This window comes from Petromyzon marinus, chromosome 79, assembly GCF_048934315.1.
Source record: "Petromyzon marinus isolate PM22_M1 ecotype Great Lakes invasive population chromosome 79, UKy_Petmar_22M1.pri1.0, whole genome shotgun sequence".
Taxonomy (NCBI): Eukaryota; Metazoa; Chordata; class Hyperoartia; order Petromyzontiformes; family Petromyzontidae; genus Petromyzon; species Petromyzon marinus.
Window position 1 is genome coordinate 24,822,927 of NC_133745.1, and position 18,075 is coordinate 24,841,001.

At 42.9% G+C, this 18,075-nt stretch overlaps 1 protein-coding gene across 1 annotated transcript; it reads right to left on the bottom strand.

The window, feature by feature from the left end:
• Window positions 1-8,428: 8,428 nt before the first annotated feature.
• Window positions 8,429-17,934, bottom strand: LOC142907504 (ribonuclease inhibitor-like). The gene is made up of 6 exons (XM_076057089.1): window positions 17,528-17,934; window positions 14,456-14,542; window positions 12,627-12,710; window positions 11,961-12,047; window positions 10,057-10,140; window positions 8,429-9,272 (listed from the first exon to the last, which is right to left on the bottom strand). Exons 1-6 carry the CDS (start codon window positions 17,932-17,934, stop codon window positions 9,191-9,193), a joined length of 831 nt encoding a protein of 276 aa, XP_075913204.1. The 3' UTR covers window positions 8,429-9,190.
• Between the last annotated feature and the right edge of the window lie 141 nt (window positions 17,935-18,075).

The following is an 18,075-nucleotide window of genomic DNA, read 5'->3' on the forward strand; positions in this document are numbered from 1 at the left end:
TAATTTGAAACCATCCTCTTGGTTGAAATTGTGTCTGTGTTTGTAAATCTGAATTGCCTCGTGGACAAATCTCTGATAAAAACCCGTGGGTTTGCAGAGAACCTTGGTATCGGAGAAAACTATATCGTGATCACCCACAGCATTGTAACAGTGGTCAGCTACGGCAGAATAATTCGTTCTGCCGTGTTTCAAATCTGATTTGTGCTCGCGAATTCTGTCAGACATGTCGCTTCGTCTCCCCGATATAGCAATCACCACAAGTGCAGCTCAATTTGTAAACCGCGGTGTACTGTAAGTCAGGAACGACATCCTTCACGGATGGGATCAGGTCACGGATTTTGTGCACTGTATTGAACCGGACCAGGATCTTGTGTTTGTTTGGAATTTTGGAGATCTTTTTAGTAACGCCTGCTATATATGGTAGAGTGATGGTTTTGACCGGAGTATCAAGTGGTTGTTTCTGTATGGAGGGAGAAACAGCTTGGCAGATGGTATGGTCAGAGTATCTGTTTCTCTTGAGGGCCAGGTGTACATGTTTTAATTCACTGGTCAGGTGGTGTTGGTCCGAAATGCAATGTGCCCTGTGGTATAACGTTTTGGTGAGAGAATTATTTTGAGCTGGGTGGTGGTGGGAATCAGGTTTCAAGTAGGAATCTGTATGGGTGGGTTTCCTGTAGACAGAATGCCCCAGTGAGCCATCAGGTCTCCTCTCAAAGAGAACATCCAAGAATGGTAGCTTGCCATCTTTCTCCACTTCCATGGTGAATTTGATGGCGGGATGTCTAGAATTGATGTGGTGTAAGAAAAGGTTCAAAGCTGGGAGGCCATGTGGCCAAATGACGAAAGTGTCATCCACATATCTCTTCCACAGGGAAGGTCTGAGGGTGGAAGTCTGGATGGCGTCTGATTCAAATTTCTCCATGAAAACATTGGCTATCGCTGGTGATAAGGGAGAACCCATGGGGGTACCCTCATTTTGTTTGTAGAAGCTGCCATTCCAAGTAAAGTAGGTAGGTTTCGATTTAAAGCTTTCGTGACTGCAATGATTCATCTTCTTTGGTTATTTCGGTAAAGTCACGTAGAATGATAATAAAATAATAAATTGATAAAATAAAATAACACAATAATATTCTCACGACATTTGGGCCACAACACAAGCGGCCTTCATCAGGTGAAGGGGGCGAGACTGGTAGGACAGCGCTGGAGTGAAAGAGCCACGTTCAGATACGGCCTTTAAGCTGTGTGAGAGGAACAAAGCGCCTTAGAGTCGCGGCATCTCTTCAGAAAGGTGAGAGACTCGATTAGTTGAGGCTTCTTATCCCGAAGTCTGTTGAATGATCTTAAGGATGTGTGGAATCCCTCCCTGTAGAGGCGGTTAAATTTCGATTTAAAGCTTTCGTGACTGCAATGATTCATCTTCTTTGGTTCTTTCGGTAAAGTCACGTAGAATGATAATAAAATAATAAATTGATAAAATAAAATAACACAATAATATTCTCACGACGTTTCGGCCACAACACAAGCGGCCTTCATCAGGTGAAGGGGGCGAGACTGTCTGGTAGGACAGCGCTGGAGTGAAAGAGCCACGTTCAGATACGGCCTTTAAGCTGTGTTCCTCTCACACAGCTTAAAGGCCGTATCTGAACGTGGCTCTTTCACTCCAGCGCTGTCCTACCAGACACAGCTTAAAGGCCGTATCTGAACGTGGCTCTTTCACTCCAGCGCTGTCCTACCAGACAGTCTCGCCCCCTTCACCTGATGAAGGCCGCTTGTGTTGTGGTCGAAACGTCGTGAGAATATTATTGTGTTATTTTATTTTATCAATTTATTATTTTATTATCATTCTACGTGACTTTACCGAAAGAACCAAAGAAGATGAATCATTGCAGTCACGAAAGCTTTAAATCGAAATTTAACCGCCTCTACGGGGAGGGATTCCACACATCCTTAAGATCATTCAACAGACTTCGGGATAAGAAGGCTCAACTGATCGAGTCTCTCACCTTTCTGAAGAGATGCCGCGACTCTAAGGCGCTTTGTTCCTCTCACACAGCTTAAAGGCCGTATCTGAACGTGGCTCTTTCACTCCAGCGCTGTCCTACCAGACAGTCTCGCCCCCTTCACCTGATGAAGGCCGCTTGTGTTGTGGCCGAAACGTCGTGAGAATATTATTGTGTTATTTTATTTTATCAATTTATTATTTTATTATCATTCTACGTGACTTTACCGAAAGAACCAAAGAAAAAAAAGTAGGTAGGTATTGGTGAGGCAGTCTAATCAGTGCAGGTGTATCGGGGTCTAGTCCATGTTGGACCAAATTTTCAATTATTTCAATGGTATCAGGTACCGGGACCTTGGTGAACAGGGAGACCACATCGAAGCTTGACAAGGGTATCGTCAGGGGACAGTACAACGTCTTTGACCATAGAGACCAAATGAGCTGAGTTAAGTACTGCTGAGGAGGTCTTGCCAGTGAAAGGTAGCAAGGTATCTGACAGAAAACATGCTAGCTTATAGGTAGGGGAGTTGATCGTGGATACGATGGGTTGTAGTGGAGTGCCTTCTTTATGAATCTTGGAGAGACAATAGAATCTAGGGGGTCTTGCAGCAGAAGGTTTTAAGGAGGGACGTTTAGTTGGTTCGATTAGGGAGGTCGAACTTGTGATGATCTTGTTGGTTTTTATAGTTAGGCTATTAGTAGGGTCATTTTTAATGTTTGAGTAACTTCCATCGTTGAGTAGGTTCTGGATTTTGTTGTTGTACGAATCTTTATCCATAATTACAGTAGCGTTGCCTTTGTCGGCTGAGAGGATGACTATATCACTTCTGGTTTTTAAATTCGCGAGTTCAGAGCGTTCATTTTTGCTTGTGTTGCTAATGGGTTTCTTAGCATTATTTTTAGCTCTTTCGGTAAAGTCACGTTGAAGGGAAACAATAAAATAATAAAATATATAAAACAATAAAAAAAATTCTCACGTTTCGACCATAACACAAACGGTCGTCATCAGGTGTGTCGGTTTGTATAAATGTATTTATTTTTAAACGGTGCATTTATATATTTATAAAAACGTCAGCGCCACGCGCAGCGATTTGGCAGTTTATTTAGAAGGACTAGTCCATCTATGTTCTGAAAAGAGGAGGGGGGAGACGAAAAATTAATGTATGCTGTCTGAAAGCCACTGTAAGCGTGAACAATCAATTAAGACCTGAAATGGTTTATCAAATCTTTCCAATGATTGCTAAGCCAGAATCCATTTTCTCGGTTGAAATTGTCTCTGTGCTTGTATATGTGGATAGCCTCATGAACGAATCTCTCATGGTAGCCAGATGGCTTACAAAGAACACCGTTTAAAATACACCGTTTAAAAATAAATAAATGTATGCAAACCGACACACCTGATGACGACGGTTTGTTATGGTCGAAACGTCGTGAGAATTGTTTTCTTGTTTTATATATATTTTATTATTTTATTGTTTCCCTTCAACGTGACTTTACCGAAAGAGCTAAGAATATGAATTACTGCAGTCACGAAATCTTTAAATCAAAATTTCTTAGCATTCTTAGGAATAGTGGATATTTCAGCTCTCGCAACGTCTGCTTGGATGTGTCCTATGCCTTTAAGGGCCGCATCGACCTGAGAGATGATATCTACAGGAATATGTTTCGGGGTGACAGCAAAATTTAGCCCTCTAGCCAGTACTGTTTTCAGATTGTCCGAAATCGGGGTGCTACTCTGATTAATGACGATTTTGTTAACGTCTAGTTTTGTTATATGTGGGACTGGGTTCTTCTTCGATAGGTGGTTGAATTTAGAAATCAGGTTAGCTTTGTATTTGACTGAAAGTGAATCGGCAGAAGAAGCAGTCATGTTGTCTACGTGGTTCCAATCAGCAGGTGACATTTTTTGTGTTAGCGTTAAATGAGCTTGTAGGAGAGTCCTGTCTAAAGTATCGAGTCAAAACGGAGTAGTCTTATCCTCTCTGAGATTAAAGATAGGCTGGCCTTAAACAGAATCTGTTTAGAATTCGGTGAGGATACAGCAGCAGATGTTAGTGTGAAAGCGATGGGTATTACCTTGTTGTCGCGGCATCTTTTGAGGAAGGTCAGCGTCTCGATGAGCTTTGACTTATTGTCCCGTTGTCTGTTGAAAGCGCTAACAGATAGGTGAAAGCCCTCCCCGTAGAGGTTATCAATTCTAGATTTGAAGCTTTCGTGACTGCAAGGATCCATACTCTTTGGTTCTATTCGGTAAAGTCACGTAGGTAAAAAAGAAAATAACAAAAATCACGACGTTTCGGCCACAACACAAGTGGCCTTCATCAGGTGAAGGGACTGTGCTGTCATGAGGACAGCATTGGAGTGAAAACAGCCAAGCCCAGGTCGCGTCCTTTAAGCTATGTGGGAGGAAGCAAAACGCTTGACAAAGGAATTAGCATAAAAATGAGCATGATGTACGTAGGAGGTGCATGGGCCATGATGGACCAGGAGCGAGTGAGTGGAGTGAGTGAGTGGAGTGAGTGGAGTGAGTGGAGTGAGTGAGTGGAGTGAGTGAGTGGAGTGAGTGAGTGGAGTGAGTGAGTGGAGTGAGTGGAGTGAGTGAGCGGAGTGAGTGAGTGGAGTGAGTGAGTGGAGTGAGTGGAGTGAGTGTGTGGAGTGAAATATGCAGCTGTGAAAGTTTGGAATACCACTACTTGAAGAAAAAAATACTGTACCATTGAAAATTAGTTTAATGTGTGGTTTGATTTAGAACATCTTTCCAGTGATTGCTTAATTTGAAATCATCCTCTCGGTTGAAATTGTGTCTGTCTTTGTAAATCTGAATTGCCTCGTGGACAAATCTCTGATAAAAACCCGTGGGTTTGCAGAGAACCTTGGTATCGGAGAAAACTATATCGTGATCACCCACAGCGTTGTAACAGTGGTCAGCTACGGCAGAATTCGTTCTGCCGTGTTTCAAATCTGATTTGTGCTCGCGAATTCGGTCAGAGACAAACATTAAACTAATTTTCAATGGTACAGTATTTTTTTTTCAAGTAGTGGTATCCCAAACTTTCACAGCTGCTTACTTCTCTCACTCCACCCACTCACTCCACCCACTCACTCCACCCACTCACTCCACCCACTCACTCCACCCACTCACTCCACCCACTCACTCCACCCACTCACTCCACCCACTCACTCCACCCACTCACTCCACCCACTCACTCCACCCACTCACTCCACCCACTCACTCCACCCACTGACTCTCCTCCCCCCACCCCCCCCGCTGCTGGTCCGTCATGGTCCCCACCCGCTCCTGGTCCATCATGGCCCATGCACCTCCTACGTACATCATGCTCATTTTTATGCTAATTCCTTTGTCAAGCGTTTTGCTTCCTCCCACATAGCTTAAAGAACGCGACCTGGGCTTGGCTGTCTTCACTCCAACGCTGTCCTCATGACAGCACGGTCCCTTCACCTGAAAGGCCACTTGTGTTGTGGCCGAAACGTCGTGATTTTTGTTATTTTCTTTTTTACCTACGTGACTTTACCGAATAGAACCAAAGAGAATAATGCTTTTTTTCTATATTTCACCATTACGCCCTGTATGGGTTGGTGAAGCGAGGGGGGGCAGGCCTGATTCTTCTTCACTCGACTGCTTTCAGGCCATGGGTTTGTCGTGTGGTGCATCTAAGCACTGCAACTGCTCCACCTGATATTCCTTTCCACCGTTGCACGTAAGATATTCTATCGCAATAGATTTTCCAGATGAAATATTTTCTGAAATGAAAAATGCAATGCAGGAAAAACAGAAAAACTTCCACGACACGGTGGGCAGGTGTGAGATAGAATGGATTAAAATGATCACGAATGAACACCCATCCCGAGCACACCGTAGTGGTGTTCACTTCATCTGGTGGCGAGATGTTAACGAACACCTTGTGAAAGGCCCAAGGCAGTTCCCTGGGTTTGATCTTCCAAGAAGCTCATGGTCCACCCTAAACCGCATCCACTGCACAAACCATGGCAAATGCAGATACCTGATGCACAAATGGAAAATTAAAAACTCCTCAGTGTTCAACTGTGGTCATCCAGAACAGACCAATCAACATACAATTAAGCAATGTCCGATCCACATGACAATGACACACTGCGCTACTCTTGACGTGGTTATCTGGCTTGACCACCTGAATGTGAAATTGTAGTTGTTACTCTGCATCTACATCAGCCATCTGAAAACAGAAGACAAAATGATAGGGGAGGGAGGGGTAGAGAATGGGAAATGGAGAAGCGGTGAGGCTTTAAGAGAGGAACAGAATGAGGTTAAGGAGGGGGACTGCTTAATGTGCTGGGGAAGGTTATTCCAGTGGAGGTGTCCAGAGAGAAGGATTGGGCGTAGGGAGATGGAGGGACAGGGAAGATTGGGAACGGAGAGGACGAGAGGGCACATGGAAGGAGATGAGGGGCAAGATAAGGTGGGGCAAGGCCCTAGAGAGATTTGAAGATGAGCATCAGGCATTTTAAAAGGCAGCGGTAGTGAACGGGAAGCCAGTGAAGTTGAAGTAGGAGAGGCAAAATGTAAAAAATAAATGGCAGATTGAAAATAACTTGTGCGGAAGAATTTTGTATTTGTGGAGGAGAGTGAGGGTTGATTCAGGGAGACCAAGACGACGAGAATAACAATGGTCCAGACGGTTAAAGATCAGAAAATTAACTAGGAGTGGGATAATAGTGGGAGGGATTAGTGGTATAGTGGGCGTGGCAAGCTGTGAAATTGGCAGATCTTAATGGTAGTGGGCTGGGTTAGTGATTAAGTGGGTTGGGCTAAGTGAGGGAGTAGGCGGGCCTCGTTGGGGAGTGTGCGGGTCTCATGGTGGAATGGGCATCCCTAGTGGTAGAGTGGGCGGTGCTAGTTGGGGGGGGGGGGCTCTCTGTATGATTCTCTGGACGTTTTCGTGAGTCTGTAGCTTTGAGTTGATATGAGTCTCTTTGTGAGTGTGTTTGTCGAAGCGAGACTGTGTGCCTTGTGTGAGTCTATGCATCCCTGTAAGTCTCTAGCTCAGTGTGAGTACATTTCTCTGTTTGTCTTTTTGTGTCTATATGAGTCTTTATATCTAAATGTGAGTCTGCGGATATCTCAGTTTATGGGTCTGTCTGAAACCGAGTGTTAGTGGAATGCATTTGACTGGTAGCTCTGTGATATCCACTTTTGTGGGCCGCTATCGAACACAAATGCTTGCACTGCACTGTGAGATATCCAAACATTATGTTATTAGTCTCGTGACACCATTAGTACGGTCGATGATAGCATTGGGCACAATATCAAAACTATTCAATAACATTTAAATATTTAAATGGCAACGCCGCATGAGTAACCAGGAGAGTCCTCTTGTGAGTTACACCGAGTTTGTATTCTCCAGCACGTAGTCCATGCGAGAAGTTAGAATGCTTGACAAGCAAGAGAAGCAAGTGGAGTCAGACAAATGGACATTTCCTAAACCTCCTGCATCAAAAGCTCAACGCGCTGACACTGGGAGCGGAGGAGTGGAGTCGCTGGGAGTCTCTTCTCTGTTCCCGTGTTTCATCATCACCATCTAAACCACGGCTACCCCCACACACAAGTACAACACAGATCCCCCATATACAATACACACACACACACACGAGGAAACATACACAGATTCCCCATGTAGCCTCCACAAGCTATATGGGAAAGTCCAGTTAGTTAGCACCTATTCAGGCTGACATGGCACACGAGGGTGTGGTGTGGCCAGTGCCACGCTCGGCCACCTTTGTCTCCCCAGTGCTGATGTTTACACACTGCGATGGATACTCAGTTAAGGCTGCGTATATAAATATGAATCTACACCTAATAGCAGAATCTGAACATTTATACTGGAGTAATGCAATGAGTGCAGTAGAGACAGGACAAAAGTTACAACAACCAATACAATACAACACGATAAGAGTGCACAGTAAAGTAAAGGTGAACAAATCACTTAAAATATACAAATGAAACTAAACTCTTTTTTTATCTTACCAGGAAAGGCCCAGAGCTATTATCTAATTTTTCAGAAGCAAGCCACTAATAATAGCTCGAGGAAGTGGATTATCACGTGAAAATTTATAGCAGCAAATACATCTAAACAGATGTTTCTAAATATGGAGAGAAAAACTGGAGAACCCAGAGGAAAAAAAAAAACAAGTGACCACGGAGAGAACATGCAGACTCCAACTATACAGCAGGTGTCAGGGTCGAAATCCAACCCCTGAACTCTTGCATACCAGGCGAGGAAGATGACATCACACCACCATGGCGTTACTTAAACAAATACCTAAAAGTATGCAAGTTCAAATTGCATCAGTTCCCAAGCTTGGGAAAGGCAGTAAAACAACAGCAATAAACATTCCCAGACCACACCCAGACAATGACAGTCTGCCAATAAATGTATACATTAAAATTTAATTATTGATACATTGTTAAGCATTTCGAGGCTGTTGAAGTGCTGTTATTTGGTATACAGATGTGTATAATCAAAGATAAGAAATATCAAGTGTATTTGTTTAGCCAGGTTTTTAACCTGGATAGTTTCAATTGCAAGTGTGATCCGAGGCACCAAAATCGAAAACTAATCAATTAGAGCAATGAAAGAGAATTCAGAGTAAAACAACTTTAAAACAATCGTTAATAAATGTATTCTATCTGAAGTCGGCTTGGAAGATTATTTTTAGACCGATCATAGCGCAACTGAAAGTTAAAATACATGATTATAAAAAAGATAGAGGGTGAATATTGAAGTCATACATAAATAGACGAGGATATCTGCATGAGTGTGATACACACCCCTATGTACGCACATTCATGAAAAACATTCCTACTCAGTGAAACAATGGTGAGCTGCCAGACCATTTAAAAGCCACCGACACCCCTTCCGCATGCCACCAACATCGCTTCCCTATACAACATATTCATAAATACACTTACACATTATTACACATTATTGGAATCACCACACTCATCAGCATCTTGGAGTCGCGTTCACCCTTGGCTCCATGTGGATCTCACAGAGAAAGCTCCCAGCTCATTGTCGTCTCAGAGTCAGGGTCGACGATCGGAGCGGTGGAGGTAAAATGAGCCGGGCTGCTGTTCAAGTCGTGCGTGGACCAGCTCCATCTGCTGCAGGGCCAGCACGGCCTCTCAGCTTATATCTAAATATCCAGGCCTCCTCGGTGAGTCCATCTGCTCCTCAACTCCTGCTTCCCTTCCTCACTGAAGCGATTGCCATCCACCCTGCAGCACAGAGAGAGGTTCACGCTGACGCGGGTTCACACAAAGACCCACACAGCCCCCACAACAGCCATGCTGGATGAAGGTCTCCCCATGCCATGAGAGCTGCTTCACCATACTTCACCACGCGGGTCAGTGCAGGCCTGTGATGGCAAGGACTGCAGATCTAGGATCGTAGTGAAGTACAACGGTGGATTGTGCTGCACACTGCAGTCTGTTGTCTGCAACTTAGCTCTGCTGCCTATAACTCCTGTGGTTATGTGCGGTGGTCACCCGTCTCAGCACTCCAGGCTAAAGCCTGCTTATCTTGCAGATTTAAGATCAGGCGCATTTCCAGTCGTTTGGTCATGTTCATTGGTCTGATAATGAATATTGTCATTATTTGGAGGAGCGGGGTCAGCCAGGTGGGGTATTGGCTGTTGTGCTGTTCGGTTCTGTGTTGTGTTGCATTGTGTTTCTAAGTTTGCTATTTTTTTCATTCTTACCTGATGATGGTTGCTTGTGTTGCAATCGGAACGTCTGTTCTATTATTATTTGATTTGATTTTCTACGTGACTTTACCGAAAGAACCAAAGAGAATATTAAATGCACTGGAATACACTCCACTACTCACTCCACTTCTGGCAATGGCTCTCATAGCACACAAACATGCTGTGAAGGTCCATTTCCAAAACGTTGCCTTTTCCATATTTTCTCCTGCTAAGGCCACAGTGTTACTGACGAATCTAAGTTGTTTTGTTCGTAGCAACAATCAGAGCGCGTATGAGACACAAGCTGCATAACTTACCCGAGCTTCCTCAATGCTTTGTTGGTGATCATGATGTCATGGAGAGCTGGGATCGATTTGTCCATCAGTGAGCACTCTATCAGACTACAGGGAGAGAAGAGGCACTGAGTGGGGTGAAACTGGAAAATAAAAGTGTACACACTCACAAGAAATGGAGAGCAACTCAACACCTTTTAGTACAATAAGGGTGGAAATCTCGTAGAATCAGCTAAACAGAGGGAGTAATCATTTCGGACCCAGGAACGCAATCCTGTTTGTCTATTAATTGTTTAATGTGGCTTTGTCCAACACGGCATTTTACAGGAACGTAACCCACCGCATTTGGCGAGGTCTGCAATATTTTGTATTAAAAATCGCGTTTGTCCATGCAAGGCCACTAGATACAGGCAGAGGAGCCAGAATATAAATCTGAATATTTATTTATATTAGAGAATCTGAAAAGCTAAAAAGCTCTTTTTCACAGATGTCCACGTAACCCATCACGAGGCAAAGGCTAGTTTAAACTGTATATTGGGTAAGGATCAAATAATGTTCAAATGTATCGGGTTGGCGAATAAGAGCCATTGGTGATTTATGGCTTTAATAAGTCAGGTTGTGGTGTTATTAATGTAAACGTATGGGTGGGCAATTAATGTCAAGATTGCAGCCGTTCATTATATAAAATTCTTAATTGTAATCTATGACATTAAATACAGATGATCATTGATTATATCCAGAGCGTGCCTATCTGGGTTCCAACATCCGATGAAACCGGTAAAACCGCTCCAAAAGCTGAACCAGTCCGGCGATCGGCACAAAGTGCGTGACAAAACAAGCAGCTATGCTTTATTTCAGTGTCAAATAATATATACAGTTCATTACACACTACATACAACAACTTAAACAATGAAAATACTGCACGTATATAAATGTTTCATGACTAATAACTAGTCATAGAAACAGAAAGTATAAAGTGCGATCTGGCGAAAATTGAGTGGAATTCGGCATTCACCAGAGCACCGGTCTGAAGGCTGCATCAGTCCAACTATTGACAAACACAAGTTGTTGTTGTTGTCAAACACAAGTTGTTTAACAAGAGCATAGTACACACATCACCCCATGCAGAGTCTTTCATATTGGAGTGGTGAGTGCGGTTAGAAAATGTTGTGGCCAAAACGTCGTGATAATTTTAGAATGTTTTATTTTTATTATTTTATTATTTCCATTCTACGTGACTTTACCGAAAGAACCAACAAGAGTAAATAGTCACTTTTTACAGCAGGATATTCATTTTGTCTTTGTATATTTACTTTGAGCGATTTTTAGATGGCAAACTATTTAATAACATTAAATATATACAGAACACCTAAAAATATAATCGTATTTTTAGCTCTTTCGGTAAAGTCACGTTTAAGGGAAACAATAAATAATAAAATATATAAAACAATAAAAATATATTGTCCGATATATATGTTATTATTTTATTGTTTCCCTTCAACGTGACTTTACTGAAAGAGCTAAAAATATGAATTACTGCAGTCACGAAAGCTTTAAATCGTATTTAAGAATATGCAAAAATAAGCTATTTTAAATAATTATGCGATTATCTGGTTGTGTTTGAAAATCTGGCTGCCGGATAATCGATGATCTAATATATTAACATAATATAATTTAAAACAATATCATTGGTTAGAGTTGGTTATGTGACAATTGTAATTGTATTGTTATTTAATAGTGGTTAACAGTGCTGTAATAAGTGTGGCTAATAACTTAATTGATAAGTGCATAAAAATTAAGTTATAATCGACGTTTAAATACAACATTATTATGCTATACTGAATATCTTGGTGTTTTGTGTCTGTATATGTGTATATATTTGTTTAGGTGTACTTATATAAGTGTGTGTGCATCAGGACATTACTCACACTAACGTCTCCAACCTCCCTTCTCTCTCCAACATCCCGTCTGCTAAAAGTCGGAGGCCGCTGTCTCCGATCTCGTTGCGACGCAGCCTAAACCCGGGTGGACGGGGGAAGGGACAACGCTGACTCACTGAGCCCACGGGAACCGCGGAGTCAAACACGCGGTGAGTGAGGGACACTCACAATAGCGGTGCACGTGATCATAGCACACACGTTCATGAGCAAAGCTGCTCATTGTTTAATGCTTCTGTTAGACATTTTATATATAATAGGTGGCATTCACAAATATCAGTTTACTCACAATCATCCATTCAGTTATTCTGCATTGTACCTTTATAATATGAAAAGTGTTTGCGTTTATAAAAACACAAAGTTGCCACAGAGGATCACACACAAGTGAAGTACATTTCCATCGAGAACACAGGGAGATGTTTTCAATTAATATATCTGCTAACAATATGTTGTGAATATGAATATTGCTTTAACCTATGTGTTAAACTAAACAAATGTGTTACGATTACAGTAAAACATTTTTAAAGTGAACTCGATTAAGCAGGACCGCAAGATTAAATGTATTCACATTTAAATGTTTACTTCACAACGCCTTGCACCAATAATTAGCACAGTTCGTGCACAGAGCGCATGTGAGAAACGAACAGCAGAGCTTACCCGAGACTCTTCAAACCTGTGATGGCCTTGAGGATGACACTGAGAGAGGAACCCGACTTGTCCGTCAGTGAACAAAGATACAGGCTACAGGGAGAGAAGAGACTGTTAGTGGGGGCAGAGGGGATGGGTGGAGGGTCTGGGCACAGAGTGGGGGATTGTGAGGGGTGGGGAGGAGTGATGAGGGGTGGTGGTGGTTGATGGGACAGTGGTTAAGGGTCGTGTTTGTGGACACGGTGCACAAATGAACCTCATGTCAACTTTAATAGGAGCTTGCAAATAGCAACTGCTGTTTAGGTTTTTGGGTTTAACGTGATGTGTGTGAATGTCTACTATGTGTATATTTGCATTTGTCCATCTCTATGCGTGTTTGGTACTTGTGTATCTTAGTGCATGCATATTTGTGTGTATGCACGTGGGAAGTAGTGGTGCAGTGGTTAGCACAGTGAGCCACAAACCTAGTTCGATTGCCGCTCACGGCTAACTTCATTGATGAATATCTAAAACGGCCGTGGACCTCACCTAGGTCAATTCAGCCTTAAATTAGTACCTGGTATAGTAGGTAAACATCAGTTGACTGAATATGGTGCTGGCCTCCCAACCCCTCATGTGCCGTTCTGGCCTTCATTAGGTGTTCCCTAACAGTGTATGACCGAAAAGTCTGCTAAAGGCTCTCTGTAGAATCTCTGTGTATGTATATATAGATCAAATAATCATGATTTATTTTCGATATTGCATCATCCTATAAGCGGTTACATCTGAAAGCGTTTAATTGATCATCTCATCACAATGTAATTGAAAGGACACCCCCAGTGACAATTGTCTGAACTTAGCACCTGGCCTGCATATCGGCATTTCCACTACAACTCTTCCCGTATCCTCTCATTCCTAATTTCCTCAGAACATCCTCCCATTTCTGCGTCAAATAATATATACAGTACATTATACACTACATACAACAACTTAAACAATGAAAATACTGCACTTATAAACATTTTTCATGACTAATAACTAGTCATAGAAACAGAAAATATACAGCGCGATCCGCTGAAAATTGTGTGCAATTCGGCGTTCGCCAGAGCACCGATCTGAATCAGTCTGACGATTGTCAAACACAAGTTGTTGTTGTTGTCAAACACAAGTTGTCAAACACAAATTGTTTTCAAACACAAATTGTTGTCAAACACAAGTCGTTGTCAAACACAAGTTGATGTCAAACACAAGTTGATGTCAAACACAAGTAGTTGTTGTCAAACACAAGTCGATGTCTAACACAAGTAGTTGTTGTCAAACACAAGTCGATGCCTAACACAAGTTGTTGAACAAGAGCGTAGTACGCACATCACCCCATGCAGAGTCTTCGATATTGGAGTGGTGAGTGCGGTTCAGTAAAGTCACATTTTACAGCAGAATATTCATTTTGTCTTTGTATATCTAGTTAAGCGATTTTTATATCGCAAACTATTCAATAACACTAAATATATAGAGCACCTAAAAATATAATCTTATTTGAGAATATGCAAAAATAAGCCATTTTAAATAATGATGCGATTATCTGGTGTTTTTTTTATCCGGCTGCCGGATAATCGATGATCTACTGTATTAACATAATATAATTTGAAACAATATCATTGGTTAAAGTAGGTAATGTGACAATTGTAATTGTATTGTTAAGTGGTTAAAAGTGCTGTAATAAGTGTAGCTAATAACTTATTTGACGAATGCATAAAAACAGAAAGTTATAATAGACGTTAAATACAACATTATTATGTTATACTGAGTATCTTTGTGTTTTGTGTCTGTATGTGTGTGTGCATCAGGACATTACTCACGCTAACGTCTCCAAACTCCCTTCTCTCTCCAACATCCCGTCCGCTATGAGCTGGAGTCCGCTGTCTCTGATCTTGTTGTCACCCAGCCTAAACCCGGGTGGACGGGAGAAGGGACAGCGCTGACTCACTGAGCCCACGGGAACCGCGGAGTCAAACACGCGGTGAGTGAGGGACACTCACAATGGGGGTGCACGTGACCACAGGACACACCGTCATGAGCAAAGATGCTGATTGTTTAATGCTTGTTAGACATTTTATATATAATAGGTGGCATTCACAAATATCAATTAACTCACAATCATCCATTCATTTATACTGTAATTTACCTTTATAATCTGAAACATGTTTGTGTTTATAAGGGTCTTGTTTTGCAAGACCTCGTCTACAAAAATACAAAGATCCCCCGTATAACCTTAAGGCTGTAGGGGCAAGTGCTGTTAGTGAATACCGATGAAGGTCGTAACAGCACACGAGGGGGTGGGTGGCCTGCACCAGACCCGACCGCCTTTGTCTCCTTAGTGGCGATGTTTACACACCGCACCAGGTCCTCATTTGAGGCTGAGTCGACCTAGAGGGAGGCCCAGGTCCGGTTCAGATAATCGTCACCGGTGTTGGCCGTGAGCGGGAAGCGTACCCAGGCCGCCGGGTTCATAGCCCAGCGTAGCGCTACCCGCTACACTACCGCTCATCGTCTACACACCTACATAAACACACAGTAACTCAAGTAAATAACTCATGAAATAAACTTGAAATTAAAACCAGCAATAGAAACATGGGAATATATAGTTCTCAGCATAGAAAACAAGCAATTACGTAATGCTACCTAAGGAAAATAATTACGTAATGATATTAAAAAAAATACCTTAATCCTGTGAAGCTCGGGCTCGGTGAAGGCGGCGTTTTGGTTGAGGCGGGGCTTAAGCCTCGCTCCGCAGGAGACGACCGCAACCTCAACGTGCTGCACTAGTTGTACTTACGTAACTAACGCTAACATTTCCACACGTTGAGTTTTATTATACGATTCAAGGGAGCATTTCTGTAAATTCGGAGTTCTGTAAACCTGGGACTGCCTGCACATACATGCGTATATTAACTAATTTGTCCATGGCGCACTCAGATCACTGGACGAATTGCGCCTTACGAATGTGAATCCTTATTATATGAAGATTGCTTGCATTCATTTTAATGTAAAAAATACTGTCACATTAAAACTGCAGACTCAAACAGGGGTGTGTAAAAGTGTGTGAGTGTGTAGTAACGTGCAAGTATTCGTGTATATGCATATTAGTGTATATGTACATGTGAGTGAGTGTGTGTATATTCATATGAGAGTGTGTACATTAGTGTACATGTAAGATCTAATAAATCTGAAAATCTAAATAGGCACGAGTCTGGATGGTGCTTCTACCCATGACTAACATGCATAACAACAGGTGTTGTAGCCTGCGGAGCTGCGTTATGGCAATGGAACAACATTCATCTCTATGCTCTACACCAACCCACACTGACAAGAGTGGTGATGTCTGGTCAAATAACCCCCAAGACCTGCATGGTGTGGGAGTGCCTTATCCAGCAGTGGAGTGACCAAAGGCTGCATGCACTGTGTACGTTTGTGTGTGTACATGTCTGTGTGTATATACGAGTGTCTTTGATTGTGTTTAGGGGAATGGTGGGAAAGTTGTTGGCACATTACATTACGAACTAAGTGACCTGGGTTTAATATCTGTAAACAGCATCAGTGGTGAGTGATAAAAGAAAATCTAGGGTGACTCAGCCTTAAATGAGTACCTGGTATGTTGTGTAAACATCAGCAATGGGGAGAAAAAGACAGCCAAGGACGGTGCTGGTCAGGGAAGTGCGATCAGCACTTGCCTCAAAAGTGTGTGCAGGCTCTACGGGGAGATTGTCTTTGTGCTCTAAAGTGCAGTGTAATAGTGTGTGCTTGTTCCCTGTCACTGGCTTCACTTTCCCCACCAGTTTATATGGGCTACTTGGGGGATCTTTGTCTCTTTAATACGTTACAACTAAGATTAACACCCATTACCAATCAGCTGTCTCTGTAGTGGTGAGCACAATCACTGACCATGATCCACTGTGAACCAGGGGCTTGAATCGGACACGTGGATCAAACCGTTACCCTCACTCTCCACCGCAGAGTCGCTATCAGGGCTACATTTTCTCAGTGTGGCCTACGGTCACCTCACTTCCTGCACATAGTGTGAGGGCTATCATCGCTAATTAAATGTTGCTGAAGATGATGGAAAACTTTACAGCATCCATGCATATGCATAACTTTTTTTCCTTTTGTACTTTAATGTACAGTGAATGCAGAATTTACTGTGGACCCACCTACTCACTGTACATTTACTCACCCACTCACACTAATTCACTCATTCACAAACCCACTCACACACTAATTCACTCATTCACCAACTCACAAACATCCTCACTTAACTCCACATATTCACTCATCGATCCACCCACCAAGTCACCCACCAACTCAAGCAGGTACGAACTCACTCACTCACTGAACCTTATCCCTCAGTGGATGAGTGGGCGTGGGTATGCGGCTGAAGAGTGAAGGTATGGGCAAGGGTGGGGAATGGATTATGTAAAAAGTGAAGGCAGGAGCAGATTGGAGGGTTTAAGGGGAGGTATGAGGGGAGGGGTGAGCGTGGCGTGTGGGGAGTGAGGACAATGATGGCAGTGGCAAGGGGAAGAATTTGTCAAAATTTGTGTTCATGCTTGGGCTACGCAAGACCGAGTGTTTACGTGAGAATGGAGTTACATTGTACTGTGTGCACAGTTACTAAGTGAGGATTCGTATAGACAAAGATCTGCCGTATAGCCTTAACAGACTGCTGGGGAAAGTGCTGTTAGGGAGCACCTATGAAGGCCGGCATGGCATATGATGGAGTGGGTGGCCAGTATCACGCCCGGCTGCTTTTGTCTCCCGAGTAGCGATGCTTTACACACCGCACCTGGTACTCAATTGAAACTAAGTTGATATCACACACACACACATGCACACACAATTTGTGAAGTAGTGAAGGCGAGGTGTGCAAGTCTTACAGTAGCTCTTTACATCTGTGCAGTCCAGGCTGAAGCCTCTTCATTTCCTCGGTGCCGATGTCGCAGCCCGACAGATTGAGTGTCTCCACAGGTTCTTCTCGCTGCAGCAGGATCCAGATGGCAGAGCAGTCTGGCAGGTACAGCCTTGTGAATGACAGGTCTATCTCAGCCATGGACCGAGTGGCATCACTCAGGGACTTGCGGTCATGCAGCTCGTGCAAGCAGTGCAGGAGACTGATGAGCCTGTGTCTGTCAACATTCTGAGTCTCCATGCTGTGATTGAGCCACTCGATTATTTCCTTTTGAGAATCAGCAGATGGAGGATCCAAGATACCCTCAAAGAACTTCCATGGAGTGCTTGATGCTAGTCCACAAAAAAAACCTCCGAAACACATCAAACCTCCCATCTTTGCTGTCCTTAATAGCCTTGATGACGTCACTCACTGGCCGTGTTGAATGTGACAGATGCACGGCTATTTCTGCAAAAAATTCCTGCATTGTCAAGTGTGAAAATGAATAACAACTCCCTTGTTGAATGCCCTCACATG

Bases quoted from the DNA above. Each gene is read 5' to 3' on its own strand.
- LOC142907504 (XM_076057089.1), bottom strand. From the start codon at position 17,934: ATGGGAGGTTTGATGTGTTTCGGAGGTTTTTTTTGTGGACTAGCATCA. The intron at 12,048-12,626 runs GTAAGCTCTGCT...ACCCGGGTTTAG, and splicing joins ACAGGTTTGAAGAGTCTCGG to GCTGCGTCGCAACGAGATCG. The intron at 9,273-10,056 runs GTAAGTTATGCA...TCTGTGCTGCAG, and splicing joins AAAGCATTGAGGAAGCTCGG to GGTGGATGGCAATCGCTTCA.